Here is a 21,096-nt window from a genome sequence, read left to right as displayed (position 1 = left end):
TGGTGGTTGTGAAGACAACAGAAACGCTGTCTGACGACAAAGTAAGGCATCAACATGTTCTAAATATAGCATACAGTTAAGCTGATATTGAATTTTTAGATGGTCCTTTGTTTAGGGTCTAAAATATGTTTTGCTGCTGCCTGTATCTACAGCGGTCCACGGGACATTACCTAGCTTCTGTGTTGGGGCTCCTGAGGCTCCTGTCAATCAAATGTGACCCACCCACACACTCATGAAAAATGGTCCAAACAGCAAAATGAGCTGTTTTTGAACCAGGTTCTCTAATAGTTTATTTTCATTCAGATATTTTTGGATGCTAAATGAGAGACTAAACTTTGATATCATATATACATATTTACTATTTCAATCCAAAGCAGACTTCTCTCATCAGTACATGAAACACTACAAAATTTTAGTATATATACAGTATAGTATACTACACACTGAAGTTGTGTGTCCTTTGTTGAGCTTTGAAGCTCAGTTGAAGGTGAATTGAAAATGTGGGGCACTATTTGAGGCATGTACTCAGCTACCTCCTCCTCACGTCTGTCTGTCTGGAAGCCCTGCTGGGTTTGATTGTGTGTACTGATGCGTGTGAATATCTGTCAACTCTTGTGAGTACCTGGCAGTCGTCAGCTCCCTCAGGCGTGGTGGGGCAGCTGTGTTTGGGTGGGATCTTAATCTCGTAGGTCATGATGCTCCAGCGGTCCAGCATCTTGGTGCTGGCTCTCTCCAACTTCTCCAGGATCTGGGGCAGCTGGGTGTCGTCATCACACGACGGGCCCCAGCCCAACACGCGGGCCAGATCGTTGCCCGTGCCCAAGGGCAACACCCCCAGCTGGCACTGAAACACATGCAGAGGGTTTATTTGGAATCAGGGAATACATGGATGCTGCAATCAAAATGAGGTCTGAGTGTGTGTGTGTGTGTGTGTGTGTGTGTGTGTGTGTGTGTGTGTGCATGTCTTTATGTAAGCTGGCCAGGAGCAAAGGCAAGAACTCAACTGGCACATCGACCAAGGATACATCATTTTCTATCTACTTGTAGTTTTCTCTCTTATGGCATTTTCTGCATTTAAATGCAGAGGATCTGCATGATGTGTTTATAACAGGAGGTCATTTTAATCATTTTTAATGCAGGAGAAATAAACGATCATCCTACTATTGATATTTAGGCTTGCACCAACCATGGTTGAATTATGTTGCAGATGGATGTAGATGGATTGAGAAAAATAAACGACAGATTCAACTCAACATTTTAGCTAGTTAGCAAACAATATGACATTAAATTTGCTTTTTAGCTAGCTAGCAAACAATATAAAAAATGTTTAACTTTTTAGCTAGCTAGCAAACATATAGCATTTTTTGTTAACTATTCAGCCAACTCGGAAAAACAATATAATGTTTTTATTTTTTACTTCTTAGCTCGCAAACAATGCAACTTCACAATACAGAGCAGCTGAAACTTGCTAGTTCCCGACAGCACTCAAATTATTATTTTTTTAATTCATTAATTTGTTAATTTTAATTTGGGTTAGCAAGCATTTCCTTAATAATTCAGCTCTATTTCATTTTGTTTTTCATCACATTTTTTGTTGATGTCACAATGTTTATTACCTGTTTGTGAAGATTGAGTTTGTCGATCTCTGAGAGGACCCAGCCCACACTCCCATCACCTCCACACACCAAGATCCGGAAGTTGTCAAACTTCTGAAACAGGCGCAGACTGACAAAAACACAAACACATTTACAGCACTCACTTATTCTGTGGGGTCAGGGTTCAGCTGTGTCAAGTAACACTCTGAATGCACTACATGCATATAGTTATGGATGTTTGTGTTTTCCTCACCCAAGGTGCGGCCCACCGTTGACCAGGTCAAAGACTTGAGCCGGGTTGAGGAGCTGCTTGAAGCGTCGTAGGAATTTCACTCCCTGGTTGTCTCCACTTTTGGAGTTGACAAAGACCAGGAGGGGACTGGCACATGATGGGGGACAGGTGGCCTTCCAGAAACCTGAGGAGAAATGACAACAGAAACGGACAAAGTAAATATTCACTGATTGTTCTAGCACTACAGACTACATTTCACACAACTCCATTTTGCTGCAGCGACATCAGAACTCTCAAAAACAGAACAAAACAACATTTATGACTGAATACCACTCAGAGTAAGTAGAAACTTTTTTGTGCTATTTGATTGAACTGTTTGCCTCTTCTGTGTTGTGTCTAACTCTTTCCAGGTCTCAGTGAAGGAGACTGTGTGGCTCAGGTCTGTTTGGTAGCACCTGGATATTGCATGAGGTCCTCCTTGATCGCAATATGTTCTTGTTACATGTTTCCTAGGAATACATTCATTTTGAGTCATTTTTTAATTAAAAACAGTCAAAACTCTCTGATTCCATGACCTTAAATGTGAATATTTTCTGGTTTCTTTACTCCTCTCTGACAGTAAACTGAATATTTTTGAGTTGTGGACAAAACAAGACATTTGAGGACGTCATCTTGGACTTTAAGAAACAGTGATTGACATTTTTCACCATTTTTCTGACATATTATGCACCAATTAGCTAATTGATTAATGGAGAAAATGGTTGACAGATGAATCAATATTGAACATAATCATTAGTTGCAGCTCTAAAAAGACTGTATTAGCCTTAACAGTTTCACCATACTTTATATTGATAGTTGGATTATGTTACTGATGACATTTTTAACAGGTAATTAGTAACTGTATTGGAATATTTCTTTCGTAGTAATTTTCACAGCCTGGTGACTATATAAATAAAAGTGACTGGCCTGTCTTGAATGAATCATTTAAGTCTCTATAAGCAGAAACCAGGGTACAGATCAAACAGGCTGCTGTGAAACAACTCTGTCATCGTTAAACAACCTCATCAAAGTGTAAGAGCATGAGGCTGAGTGGAATAATACATGGGAGCACAGCACATGCCAAAAACACGTGTTCTGCTTCATAGCAGAGCACAAACATACACACACACACACACACACATATATACTAATCTGTGGGAGGTAATGCAACAAGAGGTTTCCGTGCTCACAGCATAATCTGTACACCCCCACTGTGTTGACAGTTTTATGCATATTAGGACTTCCACCATATGTGTGTGTGGCTCTGCTATCTACCCCCGGCACTCCCCCCCCCCCACCCCCCCATCGCATCCTCCTTCACTTCTTTATGTCTCTCTGTCTACCCTCTTTGATTTTTTCTCCTTTCTCTCTCTGTGATCTTGTCAGTAAAGGATGGATTGAGGGAGGCTGAGTGGAAGAGAAGGAGGGAAGGAGGAGGGGAGGGAGGGGAGTCACCATGCACCAGCACGTGTTACAGTCTGCCCCCAGCCAATTACAACCCAACTCCTGGAACGTGAGGAGACGCAGAAAGAGTGAAGGGCAGAAAGAGAGAGGAAGGCAGAGGGAGCTGAAGGATAGATCCTCTTTTTTTTTTAATTTGCCCTCATTCCTTTTTCTTTTTGTCTTCTCCTCCTCCCTTCATCTGCATCCCCCCGTCCTCCCTTTCTCAGCTTCTCTTTTATCCATCCACCAATTAGCCGATGCCAGCTTTTCACAGGCTCAGAGGGGTGCAGGAGCACTGCATATGTTTGTGTGTGTGTGTGTGTGTGTGTGTGTGTGTGTGTGTGTGTGTGTGTGTGTGTGTGTGTGTGTGTGTGAGACCCAGCCACTGGATTCAGCAACGGTAATCCAATCACACATGCTTATCTGAGTCTGTCTCACAGGTGCTGATCTCCATCTAAAATGGGTTTAATGTGGGTTCTGGCAAACACACACACACACACACACACACACACACACACGTATACAGACAAACTTAAACACAGAAAGACACAGAGTCGTCATGTATTGTGTTTCTGCATCTACGGGCATTTTTGACTGACCAAAATATAAACAAATCAACCTCTATGAATTTTAATTTTAAAGATCATGTAAAGCAACAATAATTGTGTGTTTCTCTGCTCTGAAACTCGGGGTGTGTGTAACAGTCTAACTCCACAGTTCAGTACTACATAGTTCTCAGTCTTTTCACCTTTTCAGCAACATTTTTCTAACATGTATAATGTGTTTAGAAGAAAAACTCCCTTTTTCCTTTATTTTTCCTTCTTCCTTTCCTTTTTCATTTTAGTTTAACAGACATATAAATTTATTTTTAAAATGTAGCTAAAAAATACACAATTACTAAGCTGTTTTGTGAGGACACACAACAAATACTCCAGAAGAAAAAATGATCTTAGTTTTGTTTTTCTTGATCGTGTGGGTCACCCAGTGTGGGTGGTTCAACATGTCAGCCATGTGCTCACTTGCTAACTTCTGTTTCCACTGGAAAAAATTGTGCAATTGTTTTTGTTCAGCATTATGGTAAGGACAAGTACATTTTTAATCATATAAATGATCAGTAAACAAAAAAGACATTTACTACTGTGTAAAGCAATATCTACACAACACAATTTTATTTGAAATAATGTCATATTGTAATTGAATAAGGTTTGGGTGACTGGACAAATATATCACCTATCAACATTGGGCTGAATCCATCACTGATGGATGCAGATTTTTGGGGTTTGTCATTTTATTTTGCTCATGTAATGGTCTGCAGAGTCACAGCTGTTGCTCTCATCCAGTGACACAGGACACGCCCACTCAGCCAGAGACGAGTGCTCTGAGCTGGGTGAGGAGTGCAAGGTATAATATATATATATATATAATTACATCAAATCAGAGTTGGTGACTGTTGGAAGAGTGGACAGACTAACAAAGATTGTTTTGGTCAGGATGGAGGAGGTGAAAGTAAGGACCAATATGTCGCCAATCACGATTGATGCTCTGACGATTGCCAGTTGGAAAACTTAATCATATCACCCAATCCTGGTTTGGACCCATAAAATGCCTAAAATATTTTATTAAATCACATTATTTAGTAACTATTTTAATGTTTAATAACTATGGACATATTTATCGAGCATCATATGACAAATTTTAACAGAAATCCAAAATTTTACTTCTGGGACCCATGAACAACAACAATAATTAATGAAAAAGAATTTCTTGAAACACAACAACAGAATGTTGAACAGAGAGCCTGAAGGCAGCCTCAGGGAGCTTTGAAGCCATCTGCAGAGCTCTTCTTCTTCTCTGGTGTCTGTGTGCTCGTGTGCTTTTATGAAATATGACACCACAAGTGTGTGCGTCCATTTTCACAGCAAGCTGGGAAGCATCCAATTATGATTCTTCTCACAGTCACACATCTGCTCTGCAGATCTATTTTAAGCCCACGGAAAGGTGTGTGTGTGGACATGTCAGATTGGGCTATTTTTAACCACGAGAAGCGCTAATTTTCCTGGAACACATATCACTGCCCCGTCCCTCTGTCTAATGCTTCTTATGACTAGCAGAAAGTTAAAAGGATAGTTCACCCCAAAATCAAAAATGCATATTTTTCTCCTGGCCTGTAGTGCTGTTTATCCATCTAAATTTTTAATGTGTGTTGCAGAGTTTTGGAGATATTGGCCGTAGAGATGTCTGCCTTCACTTCAATATAATGTAACAAAATAGTACTGTGTTTGTGGTGCTCAAATCACCAAAAGATTGCAATAAAAAAAATCAGAAACAGCATCTCTTTCCTAAAATCATGACCCAGTTACTCACACTTCACTGTGAGTAGTTTCATGTAGGAACTATGTCTCAGTAGATTCTACTGCAGAAAGAAAGTAGAAAGTACTTCATGATTTCTGGATTTCTGGTGTGTGTGTGTGTGTGTGTGTGTGTGCGTGTGTGAATTCTCATGTGCCTAAATGGACGTTGATGCCTCGATCAAAGCAGAGGGATCATCACGTGCTTCCTCTCCTCCCTCCTGCTACTGTCCCTCCATGTGACAGAGGAGAAGGTCAGAACTCATGGAGAAGACGTCCGCCCACCAGATGGGAGGAGATCTCATTTATTCATCAGTGAAATGTAACGATTGCTCATAGGTGCCATTTAGCATTAACCTCTGACCCTTTGAGTGAATCACTGTGATTGCATGCATTGTGCATGTGCATGTGTGGTGCCTACCATCTGAGTCGATGCTGTTGAGCGCAGTAGGGGGAATGATGGAGACTTTGCACTGTCCTAGAGGACACTTGCGGGGGTACAGGTCCATACAGGCAGTGTGCACCTACAGCAGAAGAACAGCAGATACACTGTAAACATTTTTGTTGCATTTTCCTAATTTAAGTTAGCTTAGTTTGTATATTTTGTCACTGAAATAAAAATAAAATCAATCTTAATCTTGTTTAATTGTCAGTGTAACTCATCAGGTTCAAATGAAACATTTCCAGTGTATCCATACGTGACAGGTGTCTCACCATAGCTTTGCACCAGAGGCAGCGCCAGTCCTGCAGTCTCAGTACGCTGCCACATGTCTTATCACACACGGCACACTTGGCACTGACAGGCAGGTTGCCTTCCAACCACTGGTGAGGCATCGCAATCTGTGGGTTCGGCGCAGACACACACACACACACAGAGTTCAAAGAATGGGAAACACTTTATGCTGTCTACTTTTATCATTTCCACATTGCTTTTTCCTACAGCCTTTTCTAATTGACACAAGTTAAGTCAGTGTCTACCAGAATTTTCTTTTATTGTTTGCTTGAGGAAAAGTAGGGCTGGGTACAATGACAGTATGAAAACCAGTGATCTTTGAGGTGATACCAATACCAATAGAAAACATCATTGATCATATGAAAAAGGATCAAATCTTCACATTTGTGAAGCTGGAACCAGGAAATGTTTTTCCATGAAAAGTGACAATTATCAAAATAGTTTCCAATTAAAGTGAAATAAGCATGTGACCTGTTTTGACACAGTACCTCAAAGAATCAGGACCAAAAATGACTTAGAAACAGAATCAATAAGTGATCCAGAGTCGTGATTGTTAAAATAAAAGCATTCAGTTGTTTGCAGTAGCCACCACACAGCTTTGGAACAGTTTATCATTTTCAGTTGAATGTTTCCCTCTGTAGACACTTTGAAGGCTAAACTTAGACATGTTTTCCACATGTTCCACATGTTTTCTTAGGCTTGCTGTGGTTTATATCTCCAGCCTGTTCCTTTACTTATTTATTTGTGGGACAGAATTATTACTATGTTATCTCTACTGCTATGTTGTCACCACGTTATTTTAGTTTTGTTATTTTATTTTACAGTGCTTTGGTCAACTTTAGTTGTGTTGAAATGTGCTTTATAAATACACTTGACTTGAATACCTTTTGATGAAGAATGAATTTTAAGAGAAATAAATAACTTCACACAAACTTACCCCATCCTCATCCTCAATAATGTCCTTCCCTATGGAGGCCAGAGTCGTCCATTTACAGTTGTTAGTGGCTCTGACAGCACAGCGTTTATGGGCTTTGAATTTGCACACTGAAACACAAACAGTCAACACACATATATAAGCCCAGCCATGTTTTACACCTTCAACAGAAGTTAACATTACTCAACGGCTCCATATTGTAGCAATACATTAGATGGATGCACTTGAATACAACTCTTCTCGACCGATATGGAACAGGTCCGGTTGTGGTTCAAGCACCTAATTTTGAACCTTTTTTTGAGCAGTTTTCCTTGGGAACCAAAGTGGGCATGTCATGTTCTACAGGTAGCTGTGCATCCTCCAACACCCTCTGTTCCCTCGGTTCTAAGAATCTTGAACTGAAACAGTGGAAAAGGGCCTATGGAGGTTTGGGTGGAACCATTACACCAACTCCCTTGATAGAGGCCCCAAAATCACACAATATAAGGGTTCTCTGCAGAACATCTCACAGGAGCTTCATGGTGAAACCTTCAAAAGACTTTATAAAATGTTTTACCAGGAACCAAAACGGGTTCTCCTATGGGGACAAGCTGAAGAACCCTTGATGCTTCTAGTTAGCACCTTTAATTCTAAGAGTGTATCTAAAATTATCACAGATTTCTCTTTCTTTTTTCTTAACAAGCTGAAAAACACTGGACACTGATGCATGATTCAGAAACAGACACACCCCGCAAAGTACAGTGTTCTAATGGATCGAGGCCTAATGAGATGTCAGTGGGCGTAATTGCCAACCTCCCTAAGCCTGTTCTGGATTGAGGACTTAGCTCCACATCACAGGTCTCAATCCATTTATCTGTAACCAGCAGCAGGATGTCTACAGCCAGGCTAAGAAACGCTGGAGCACACAGAGCAGCTTGATCCAGCTCCACATTCAAAGCTACCTGCTGTAGTCTTTGGATTACTGCGGTAAAACTAAACATCTGTACAGCCTCTGGTGCTGACGCTGCCTCACATCATGTACAGACATGTGCACCTTTCTGCAGTATTAGTCAGTTACTGCGCTCTCTGCAGAGGTGAACAGGTGAAAGTAAACGCCTGTTACATGTGATCAGTTCCATCATAATCCTCAGTAGCTTCAACACATTTACAGAACAGGAAAATACAAACATAGACAATCAAGATTAGACAAAAACTCTAAAATTAATACATTGGCTGAGATTCTTTATACAGAATAGAAGACAAAGTATATAGATTAATATACATTAATACACATTTTTTGCAATGATCCTTCAAAACACTTGTAACATCGGAAATGTGTGTGAAATATGCAAATGGAGGCAGGATATTTTACCCTTTAACAAGAAACTTTAAAAAGTAAAAAAGTACCACCAATATTTTTAATAATTATAAATAACTCTAAATAAAAAATACAAAGAGAGCAAAATATATGTATGTATTAAACCTGAATTAGGAAAAAAGTTCAAATATACATAAAATGCTGCCTTTAAAGCTAACAAATCAAAACTGCATTATGTTCTACCAAAAACAAAACAAACAAAAAAATCTTACAGGCACATATGGGACAACATATATGCAGATACCAATCTAAAGTGATATTACTGTAATAGGCCAGTAGCGGGCCTACAATATTGGTAGGGTAGATTTTTTCCAATATTCAGCAATTTGTTGTAAATTTGTTGTTAATTTCTTCTCTAAACTTCTCTATGAACCTACACGAGTATGTTTTACCAGTGAGACTCATCTTAATGCCACTCTTCATTATCTGTGAGGTGAAAAGTCACAGTCAAAAAAAAAAAGTAAAAGTGAACATCCTCCTACTGTTCACATTATAAAATCAGCTGATCTGTGTCACCTGTCCTGCACATTCTGTGCTCCTTCATGCTGTGAATTAATGTTTTATTTTAAAGCAGAGTTGGTGTTGGTGTTGTTGGAACAGTGGAAAGATGAAGCAGAGCGTTTCTGTGAGTTTTATTTTGTTTCTGTCGAGTTACAATAAAGCTGAGGATGATGATGTTTTACAAAGGGAGCCTGGCGAGTGTATCAAGAACAATAAATTGTTTCTGATAAAACAAAACTCATCTTACTCTTTCAGAAGATGGTCTCTCACTGGAGGGATCCTCTCTTTAATGTTGTCAGACACTTTTCTATCACTCTTCTCTGCTTCCATCACAGTTAGTTTTGTAGTTTGTGGTGATTGTAAAGTTTACAGTCGCATGTTGTTGTCGCATGTCGTCATGAGAATTTTAAAAATTAAATGTGCCAGCTAATGTAAAAATATATTTATTATTCCCCTTAATTCCTCAGTACAAAGTTCTCCCTGTGTGTTTTTGTAAGTTGTTCAATCTTTTTTGTCCTGTTACAGTAATGCACACAAACTGACAAGGGAAAAAAACAATGACTGGAATCTTCAAAGCCCTAAATAACAGTCTGTCCTGTCATGTACATCTGCCTTGGTTCACTCAGTATGTATGAGAAGCTTGCGGCCATAATGCAGTTACACATTTCAAACATTTGACATTAATGTGCTTAATGCAGGTGGGTCTGAATGAGAAAAATGTAAAGTAAATATGCATGAATATTTCCTGTAAAGACAGACAGACAGAGACTGCCCTCGCCTCTTTTCTCCATTAAGGATGAAGCACTTAGCACGCTCATGAATAATGTCTGCACACCAGGGAACTTTACTTTGAGCCACCCCACCCTAAATCACACACAAAACTGAGAGACACACACTTACACACACACGCTTGTCATTAGGCAGTGTCCACAGATACACAAACTATGTCAAAGTCATATCCGGGAGCAACAATTGATGTTTCAATCTAGTGTACCACTAAAAGCTGTTAGAGAGCATTAGTAGAACATTAAGAGAATGCAGAGGACATGATACGACTGCCTGTTAATGGCCAGGCTATACCCTGAGCATTCACAAACTGGAGGAAAACATCGTGTGCAGGCCCGTGAGTGTTTGTGTGAGGTTGAAATAGAGACAGAAAGGCTGAAGAGTTTGTCTGTGCATGTTTGTGTGTGTGTGTTTGTGGCTAGGTAGCACAAATCAATCCCCACCGACCGTCCTGCGCAGGAAATCGAAGGGAAATTTAAGCTGCGCTGATTGCTGTGAAACTGTTTGGCTGGCTGCTCTCCTCTTTTAATGGAGACACTCTCCTGCTCTCCTCTGCTTTTTTTTCATTCCTTCTCTCCCTGTTTCTATCAGTCTAACATTGTGTTTCTCACTGTCATGGCCAGGCGTCACCTTCTAAGTCTTCCTCATCTGCCTGCACTCTGCAGTCAGACTCCAGCAGGCTCCAACTGGACTGTACTGAACAACTTCTGTACTTAAAGTGGATCTGTAGCCTAATTTGCAGAGGTGGCAAAAGTACACACATTCTGTACTCAACAGTACTGATTCTACTTCTTTACTTTAGTAAAAGTGAAGGAGTACAGGCTCTGAAATATTTTTTATCTTGTGTTTTTTGGTCTGTAAAATCATTTTTTTTGTTGTGTTTTTATGTCATTTTTCATCTACTGTCTCATTATATCTTTTTTCTCTTGTGACCTCTTTTAAATCGTCTTTGTCTTGCTAGATCTTTTTCATCTTGTTAGGTCTTTTTTTGTCTTGTCACGTGTCTTTCATCTTGTTACGTCTGCTGTGCTTCATGCACCGATGGAGACACTGAGAAATTGTCTTGTCTGTGTGTTATTGTCACATTCCTTTGAGGTTGACATTGATCTTGATGTTGGAAAGGTGGTGAGCACTGATGCGAAATTAAAACAATCAATAATTCCTCTCCAATACATTAAAACTAAAGTAAGGAGCCTGTTTTGAAAAGGCAAAGAGAAGAAAGTACAGATATTTGAGTTCCAATGTGGGTAGTAAAAGAAAAAACTGTGAAAAAAAAGAAAAATACTCAAGTGAAGTACAGATACCTGAAAAATCTACTCAAGTATGGTAACAAAGTATTTGTTACTTCCCACCTCTGCCAATGTGACATTTACAAATTTGTATGTATACATCATCCATTATTGTTTGTCTGGAATGTCCTAAAATAAGAACAAAAACAGTGTAACTATGTACATTTAGGGAGTGATCTTTACCAAACCATCCAGTTAAATCATATATTTGTAAAAAATAAAGTCTGGTCTGTGGGGCATTACATAGTTAATCCAGTTGTCCCACCGTGACATAAATAATTCCATTTTGTGGTTAAACATATGCTGCTGTATCCATTGTAATATCCATCCATACATCTAATGCTGCACTCTCCTGTGATAACCATTTCCCACGGCCTTTACAGCAGCTACCAGCTTACCAATATATTTGGTAAATACTTTTTAACTATTCTTGAGGTATAAGTCCAAAAAACAGTCTTTGTCTTATACTCCATGGGCACATGTCATCTAAAAATGTTATAAGTTATGACATATCCCTCTTCTAAAGTCTTTAACAGGGCAATCCCAGAAGACAAGATGATGATTTGAATTTAGATTTCCTCAGTTACCATCCGGGGAGTTGCCAGCATAATGGAATTTTTGAGATGGTGTCATAAAGAACGTTATTAGGCTTTTCCAACTAAACACACTTCCAATGAAAGAGCCACACTGCTGTCCATTCTTTCCCGGATATGATTGTGTTTTTAGATTCAATAGAGCCTTGAGTCATCTTTTGTCTGGGACAGCCCAAAACCACACAGTGTATACCCGGCTTAAGACCAAAATTAAGGAGAAAACCTTAAAGGGAAAGTTCACCCAAAAATGTAAATCCAGTCATTATCCACTCACCCTCATGTTTATTTTGTTAGTCCACAAAACACTGCTGAAGTTTCAAAGGAAAACAGTGTTGCAGAATCTCCCAAACAATGGAAGTGAATGGTGACCAGTTTTCAAATAGAAAAAACAACTTGAAGAAAAAAAAAACATAAAATGCCTCCATACTGCTCGTCTGGTGTAATCCAAGTCTTACTTGTTTTGTTTTTTTTATCATTACCATTGTTTGGGAGATTTAGCAACATTGTTTTCCTGTGAAACTCCAGCAGTGTTTCGTGGACTAAAAAAAAATAAACTAAAGGAAAATCTTAACCTGAGGGGCCAGCTGACCCCCAAATCAAAAATATATGTTTTTCCCCTGGTCTATAGTGCTATTTATCCATCCAGCTAAATTTTAGATCTCATTGTGAGCAGTTTCATGTAGGAACTACTTTTTTCTGCAGTAGAATTTACCAGAACTACTTTAGAATCTGCTGTTACTACTTTCTTTTCTACTAGAAAGAAAGTAGCTCTTATCTCCAAAACTCTGCAACTCACACCAAAAAAATCTAGATGGATATACAGCATTGCGGACCAGGGGGAAAATATGTATTTTTGATCTGGGGGTGAACTGTCCCTTTAGCCCAGGTCACTGTATGTTTTGTACTCTCTGCTGCAGTTGATATTTAGTAATATAGGTTGAAAGAACTGTGGCAGGGCCATGCAGAGCTTTATTACCTATCCTTTGTCCACTGACTCCATATTGTGATGAAAGCCAAATCTCAAGAGCATCTTCCTGTTGTTTGTTAAAGGTGTGTGCGTGTGCAGGTGTGTGTGTGTGTGTGTGGATTGGGATAAGCAGATTTAGATCACAAGATTTTGATGCCGCTCTAATGACACACAGGTCTTTTCTCCCTCTCCATCTCTCTATGTCTTTTTGCCTTCTGGATATAAGAGGGTCTCATTGTAGAGGATAATAAGCTCTGAGTGGAGAGGCTCTCACTGCCTTCACGCATACACACCCAACCGAGCACACATGTACAGTATACACACACACACGAGCTGAGACGTGTGCACGCACTCACGGGAGAACATTAGCAAAATTAGAAGGAGAGGATATGCAGATGGTGCTCATTAAGGTCTGCTGCCTGTCACTGACGTTTTACACCAGCTAAAAGGAAGCAAAAAATAGTGGCAAGCTCCCATGTCAGCCCCCTTCCCCTTAGCACCCCACTTGACTGTTCTTTCACAGATGCAGCGAGGAGACATTGCGTCATTCACACGATCCATTAACAGGTTTTTTTTATGGTTAAATGAAGAGATGTGAAATGCTAAAATAAAACCGTAAAAGCTTGAGTCAACGCTTATCTAACACAGTAAGACATAAAAGCATATGGATACAGACTGACACAAGTCTGTAATGGAAGATCACCACTAGTCTTTTTTCACTCCCTCTACGTCAAGCCAATGTCCCACTCCACAACCGAGAACATTTCTAAGACTCATGCTGGCTCCGCCATATCCAATCTGCTTCATTTGGACTGACAGAGAAGAATTTTCTCACTTCAGTGACTCACAAGTCCTTACACAACACAGTCATATACCTTCACAAGGTACATATAGACCTGCCAGCTCCCAGGCTTTCAGCTCCAAATGATGTGCTGCAAAGCTACACGACGTCTGATGTTTAATACTCGATCTTGAGAATTGGAGCAAAACCGTACTTTGAGGGGGTTTTGAGTTTTACTCTTCAATTACGTCAACTCCGTCACATGGAAAATCTGATGGAGTTAAATTTTTTCATTTCACAGCATAGTCAAAGTGAGCAGTCATTTTATTTGCTCAGAGTTCTTTTAATGTTAATCAAAATACGCATTTTTAAACCATAATTCTTATTTAGCTTTGATTTACAAGGACTACAGAGTTGACATGTTATGGTTGAGAAATATCTGATAGATTATTTAATGAATTTGTCAAAAAAAAAAAAAAAAAGAAAAGTTTACCAGTTCTTGAGCAGTATCCCCGCTGTATTTAAACCAGGAAGTGAGACAGGGGTCCTTAGGGTATAGCTAACCCCTTTAATGCCTAATTAAATCATGTTTTTGTAAAAATCTGACAGAGTTGACAGAAATCTGGGACACAACTTTAAAGGGTCAACATTTTCATTAAAAAATCTACATATATACATATATAACTCTATTTTAAGATATTTAAAGTAGCAGATGTATATACGTAAGATTTTTTAACACATTTTTAAATTGTTTGAAGTTGTGAATTCTTGTCTGGGACATGGCTGTTTTCTGGCACAGAGCAAATTAAAGTGTTGGTATTAATATATTTTTTGGGTAGGAGATGACTTCTTGAGAATGGATGGGTTTAAAATTTTGTCTAGAATGAATATATCTCTGTCATTTATTTTTCTATTCATCAGTTTTATATGTTTAAAAAAAACAGATTAAAATGTCTAGATTGTGCTGAATGAATTTTACACTGAAAGCTTCAATTGAGGATTTTGAATGAAGCTTTAAATGCCTTCTGTCTGTCATCAACCTGAAAAAAAAAAATTAAAATAATCCTCAAGTTTGTTTTTGGTAGGAGATGATTCATCTTAATTCCCAAGACAGGGTGTTAAACAGAGAGTAGGGAGTTCATTTGAGTCAGTAATGAGATGTGAGAGTAAGTGAGGCCATGGATAAAAAGCTGTTACGTAACAAAACACTGTGTGTGTACTTCAACAAATAATCAGCACATTAACATTCACGTGTGTGACAGTAAGCATGTGTGGTGTTTGTGTGTGCTACCTACCTTCACAGGAGAGGCCGTGAGATGTGACCCCAGACAAGCTATCTTTACAGACGTTGCAAAAGGTGGGCCGTGCATGGGAGCAGGCGTACCAGTTGTGCATCCCTGAGAAATGTTCCACATTAAACTGTGCCGTCTGACAAAGGAAAGGTTAAAACAGGTTGGCAGTACTGAGATAGGAGTCACAGAAAAGCAAGCACATAATAGTACAATATAATATTTGACATACGAATGACTACATATTACTGTTACTGGCTGTTTTCATTCTAACTGCAACGGGGACGTGCACAGATATTTTGAGGGACTCTTATTCTAATCCTCTGTATATATGTTTGTTCACATTATTTTTTTCATCAAAGACAGTTCTGTGATGTGCTGTGATTGGCTGCTATTACTGTGCTCTGATTGGCTGTGACCATGCGTGCATGTATTGGCAGTTGGTGAAATTTAGCAAGGAAGTTATGTTGGATGAATGGAATAAAATACAGGACAAACAGACACAAGAACACGTCGTTGGGCCCAGTAGGACTAGCCAATCACGGCACAGTAGTAGCAGCCAATCATAGCACAATAGTGGTAGCTAATCACTTAACAGTAGAGCAAGACGAGATGGAACAGTCTTGGGAAAAAAACAATGCATGTTAGCCATCTAGCCAGCTAAGATTGGTTTGAGAGGATCCCACTGGATGTTACAATGTCACATGACAGGGCTTCACTCTGTGTCAGCTGTTACACGCTGCTCATCTTCATGCAGCCACAACAGCAAAAAGAAAACAGTTTTGTCTCCAGAGGGACACCTCAGCCAGAAAGGTCAAACAGGCTGTTGCTAGGGAAACGATAGCCAAGCCTTGTGCACATCCTTAAATTGCAAGCAGCACTTAATTCTTTAACAAAATTAAAAATGCTCCTGTTTCCAGCACCAGAGACAAATCAATACCTTTTAGATTAAGTTTATTCATTTCTTGTATTTGCTTGCCCTAATAATAATATTAATGATAATTCACTTTCCCCTTAAAGCCTGGTCTTACTGCTCTATAGATAGGAGTGGAAGTAGCTCATTACAAATACTCAAATTATTGTAATTATGTAGGTTTTTTTGAGTACTTGTACTTCCATGAGTATATTTTCAATTCTGTACTTTTACTTGTAATACTCCTTGTAAGTATTCCTTACACTATGTAGTCTTTTTGTCACTTTTAAAAGTTCAATTTGAATTGATGTCCAATGAAAACAATGACATACACACGAAAAACACCCCAAAATGCTACAGCAGGCACAGGTTTGGCCACATGTTCTCATTCCAACTCGCCACATACCAACGTTTTGTCACCGCCCCTCTGACAGACTTTTAAACTTTTTGGTATAATCCAGACCAAAATTTTAGGTGTGATACCTCACCTGGACCACGGTCCTAACCAAAAAGCTGGACTTTAGTTCTGCGAGAAGAGGTGATCTCAGTCCTGATCAAACTGAACCATGGTTTGGTTTGTTTCTCATCTGAAAGTGTTTTTTTGGATGGTTCAGGTTTTTGGATGGTTCAGAGCCAGAAACAGAAAAATCAGCGCACCAAAATAAAATGAGCCAGCGGAGCTCATCAATGTCAAATACAGGGAGATGCAGCCCACGCAGGTGATGACAACAGAACGCAGGCGTGACATTAAGTTCTTTTAGTCCACTTGAATAATTGCAATGTGAAACCAAAACTAACTGGACCAAACGTAAACCATGTTTGAGGTGTGAAAGTGTCCAAAAACTACTTGGTTAGGTTTAGGATAAGACCTTGTTTGGGGTTAGAAAAACTACATTATGTTATGCTTCACTTTCAGACACTGTGTGTGAAAATCGTTAGTATGTGGTGAGTTGGAAATGAGACCGGGCTGGTTTGTAGAAGTGAGTGGAACAGTGCAGGAGCTGGGAGCCAATTAGACTGAAGATTTGAAGAAAACAGAAACCACTTTAATTGAATGTGGTTACTGATAATGCACACTGATTTCCCTCCCCAAATCAAATCTGTTGATAATGCATCAACAGATAATAAGTATGCTGAGAAGTTTTTCAGAACAAAACTTTGTACTTTTACATCAGTATTTTTCTAATGCCAGTACTTTTACTTTTAGCTGAGTAGTATTTTATTGATGTAACAGCACTCGTCCATTGTACTCTTTCCACCACTGTCTATAGGAACCTCGTGACGACACCTGAGCACTGGCTGGCATGAGGAGAGAACACAGTGGGACACACATCATAACTCCACTAGCTGACAGTCATTAGTGTACTCTGCTGCTCTGTGATTTCATAAAAGTGACACCTGGTCAGAAAAAGTGGATGCTTCTGCACGCATTAGTGTATGGAGAGAGCCCACAGTGCTAATGTGAGCACTGTACCAGTGTGGGCGTTGCGTCTGCAGCAGTTGGCGCAGTCCTGGATACAGTTTGTGTTTCATAAGTCAAATTGTAACAGGTGCTTATGAAATTGGGACACTCAGATTTTTTTACACTGCCACACTGGAGTAATTAAAATTCTGTTGTGTTGACGTCTTGGTAGGGGTGTGTGTGCGCTTGTGTGTGCACATGTGTGTATCCTGTGGTGTGTCTGAGCTCTGGGGGTGCTGCTGCATTGCAGTGCAGTAAAGGGGGTGAGGGATGGGGTCTTATGTAAGATTTCCCTCCCCAAATCAAAGCCATTAAAATGCAGTACTGCTTTCTTCCTGTGCTCCCCTTCTCCCTGCGCCGGCCGCGAGTCGTCACTGTCAACACACAGCCCAGATTTACACCCCGCTTACATCTTTCGCTGATGGAAGCGGAATATTCTGAATAGATGAAAAAACGGCTAATGAATTAATGATGTTGGCTTGTTTTTAACGCTCTTCAAAGATAAGTGTTAAAATAAGTGCTGTGTTGAGCAACTAGACATAATTGCTCCAAATTGTATGTGTTGCTCGCATGTGTTACCACGCCAGTTTTAAAGGGTACAATAACTGGTCTGAATCAGATGCATGCTTTGTGATGTGTCTGATTTTGTGCGGCTCATACTGTGTGCACGTCTTCTTCACTGTATCTCTGACTGTAGAGTTGTGCACCTGTGTTTGTACACGTGCCTCCATGTGTGCCTCTGTTGCTTTGGGGCTCTGAATCTGAACATTGGCGTGTTGCTTCTACAATAACAACCTCCTTGGTCCCACGTTGCCTTCAGTGTACAGAAAATCATGCCGTACAACATGCAACTCTTATCCCCACTATATCTAGGCTCACTACTTATCTATGTACACTTTTTCTGCAGCAACCAAACAATAATAACTTATACAGCATCAGTCTCCAAAAGAGGAAACATCTGAACATGGATCTATTGTTCCTGCTGCATTGCCATCTCCCTCCCAGACTCACATGGATGGTCCGTGTGTTGATTTGAAAAAGGGATTCTTACCTCGTAGTGCTCTCTAGACTGGACGGACTTCAGCGAGCTGATCCAGTCCTCCATCTCTTTCCTGTTCTCGGCGCAGAGGATGAGCCTACGGAACGGGGTGATCACCTGGAGGGAGAGAGCGTACGGATGAGTGACTGATACACTGATACTGTTGCTTAAAAAAAGAGAGAAAAATGTTTCCAGTGCTTCTCCTCCTCAGCCTGCGGTGCCACTGAGAGGAGAGAGCGCTCGTCTCTGTCTTTAAAGGAAGAGAGGATGAGATGAGAAGCCCCCTCCCTCCCTCCCTCCTTCCCTCCCTCCCTCTCTCTCTTTCTCATTAACTCTAGCTCACTCATCCTCTCACACCTTTCGGAGTTTGTCTTTTCCTCCTTCGCTCCGGCATTTTTCCCCTCCTCTCGCTCTTAGCTCTTCATGTTGCTTTGAGGCAGATATGTGCTGACAGGCGAAGCGCCTCAGTAAAGGCTAAGAGCCTCTCTCCCTCCCCACTGCCTCCCCCTCTTCCGTCCTCTCTCTCCAAGTGTGTGTGTGTGTACGTGTGTTTAAAGGATAGCCTCACTGTGTGTAACCCTACAGACATACAGCACCCTTTCAACACCCCATCACTTATTTATGCTCCCTCATCTCCTCTTTCTCTCCATCTCTTTCTCTCTCGCCGTGTCCTTACGTTATCGCTGCTCACCTCAGAGACAGAAGTGAGACTGGATATTGGCATTGTTTGCAGACACACACACACACACACACACACATACACACACACACTGAGGGCAGTATCACACTAATCAATATTCATAAGGTAGCAGTGATGCTGATGTTTCTTTCCCCCTGTGAGGAACGTTCTTTATGATTAATTACAGTCTTGTGCAGGTAACCAAACACTTAAAACACATGTCCTCTTTTCAGTGGTGGAAAGTACTGCTACATTGCTGAAATAATACTCAATTACAAGTAAAAGATGTTAGAAATATAAAGTATTTGTTGCCAAAGTATTAGTGACTTTTAACTGTCACCTTATATTATTTGGATGAATGCATATACACACATTAAATACTTTAAAAATGATAAATAAATGCATTTAAGTTGAGTTAACAACCCATCAAATTATATCTATCACACAAACAAAACTAAAAAAGATGAGACAACTCAGACTTACTGTAATAGATTTTTGAGTTATGAATCAAACAATAAATTTTAAAAAGTTTTACCAACCTAGTTAAGATAATTTACTTTTCTTCTTCAGATAAACTTTAAACTTTAAACTTAGCTAAACGTTGTTATTTAGAAACTGTGAACCTGATTTGTCATTATTTGGGTATTTGAAAATTAAATGGTTTACATTGAAATTTTATTCTTTTATTTTGATTTTCTGCTATATACTTTACTGCCATCACAGATGTGTTTCATAATCTAAACTATTTCTGAGGACAGTTGTCCCACTACTCTCTTGCTTCCACACTGACACACTCACACAATAATTTGTTGATTATTTTCTTGATTAACTGATTAGTTGTTTGGTCCATAAAATGTCAGAAAATGGTGAAAAATGTTGATGACTGTTTCGCAAAGGCCAAGATGACATCCTTCTATAAAATGTTTTGTCCACCGCCAAAGATATTCAGTTTACTGTGAACTAAAGGAGTAAAAAAACAGATATATTCACATTTGAGAAGCTGAAATCAGAGATTTTGGGCATTTTATAATTTAAAAAAATGGTTCAAAATGATGAATCAATTATCAAAATAGTTGGTTATTAATTTAATAATTGATTTATAATCAATTGATCATTGCAGCTCTAATCTTGCTATACATTTATATTACTACCTCCTAATACAAACTGCATGAGCCAAAGTGAACCTTCACTATATAAAAGAAAGGGGACAGCGGAGGAGCAGACTGACTACATTATCCCACTTTATATACAGTATTTTATAAGATGGTGATTGGTTGAATTAAGATTTATTTTTATGAATGAAAAAGTGAAAACCTTGGAAGATAATGACTCGCCCATTTTCTGCTCTGTTTGTTGTCAGTATCATGTACTGCACACAGTTTGTTGTGTCTCTCTTTCTCCTACAAAGTGCTCATTGATTTTTCGACAGACCACTTCAGACCAACCATTCACCATAATTTGAAGCCATACATTCAGCTGCTGTGAAGGTTCCTTCTATTGTTGAATTACACACAATAATTGGATAAATGTATAACTGTGCAATCCACACATCCTGGAGGCTAAACACACATCCGTTAGTCAAAGAAAAATTAGTGTGAAGATAATGACAGTGAAGATGGTGGAGGAAATTGTATTCTCCCTCCCATGAGTGATTCCGTGACAAAGTCAATTTTCAGAGGGATTTCACTTTCCTCCACATCCTTCCTTCTTTCCATCCAGAGGCCTGTTTAGACCAGCAGCACCTGAGGCTTTTACAAGGTGTGGAAAACAACAGGTGGACAACAAACACACATCACTGTGAGTGTGTGTGCGTGTGTGTGTGTGTGCATTGTGTGTGAGTGCATGTTGGGGTGTTTAAGACATATTTGCTTTTGTTTCTGTGCGAGTGTTAACCAACGTGTTGCCAACAGACAAAGCTCTGGTAGAATATGACATATCTACATTATTAATGAAGATAATAATAACACATTATTAAATAGATACTATATCATTATTAAAGCTGTGGTAGGCAGTCTATTTTTGGTCTCACTTGGCAAATGTTCCATTATAACCTTAAAGTATAATGTGATGTTGAGTGATGTGAGAGAAAACTAGACTTCTGCTCCTCCTCTATAAA

General features: G+C 39.5%; 1 protein-coding gene across 5 annotated transcripts in view; it reads right to left on the bottom strand.

Moving 5' to 3' along the window:
• The window catches only part of dgkh (diacylglycerol kinase, eta), a 103,173-nt gene that overhangs the window by 33,609 nt on the left and 48,468 nt on the right, over positions 1–21,096 (bottom strand). For all 5 annotated transcript variants that reach the window (XM_084724364.1, XM_084724363.1, XM_084724366.1 and 2 more), the window contains 8 exons: positions 18,314–18,418; positions 14,894–15,026; positions 7,328–7,434; positions 6,372–6,497; positions 6,079–6,181; positions 1,849–2,011; positions 1,617–1,725; positions 623–844 (listed from right to left, as the gene is read on the bottom strand). In XM_084724364.1, the coding sequence (XP_084580490.1) occupies positions 623–844; positions 1,617–1,725; positions 1,849–2,011; positions 6,079–6,181; positions 6,372–6,497; positions 7,328–7,434; positions 14,894–15,026; positions 18,314–18,418 (1,068 nt within the window). The remainder of the gene's footprint in view (positions 1–622; positions 845–1,616; positions 1,726–1,848; positions 2,012–6,078; positions 6,182–6,371; positions 6,498–7,327; positions 7,435–14,893; positions 15,027–18,313; positions 18,419–21,096) is intronic.

The sequence above is a fragment of the Lutjanus erythropterus genome, chromosome 8 (assembly GCF_056507025.1).
Source record: "Lutjanus erythropterus isolate fLutEry1 chromosome 8, fLutEry1.hap2, whole genome shotgun sequence".
Taxonomy (NCBI): domain Eukaryota; kingdom Metazoa; phylum Chordata; class Actinopteri; order Lutjaniformes; family Lutjanidae; genus Lutjanus; species Lutjanus erythropterus.
This window is presented reverse-complemented; position numbering and strand designations above follow the sequence as displayed.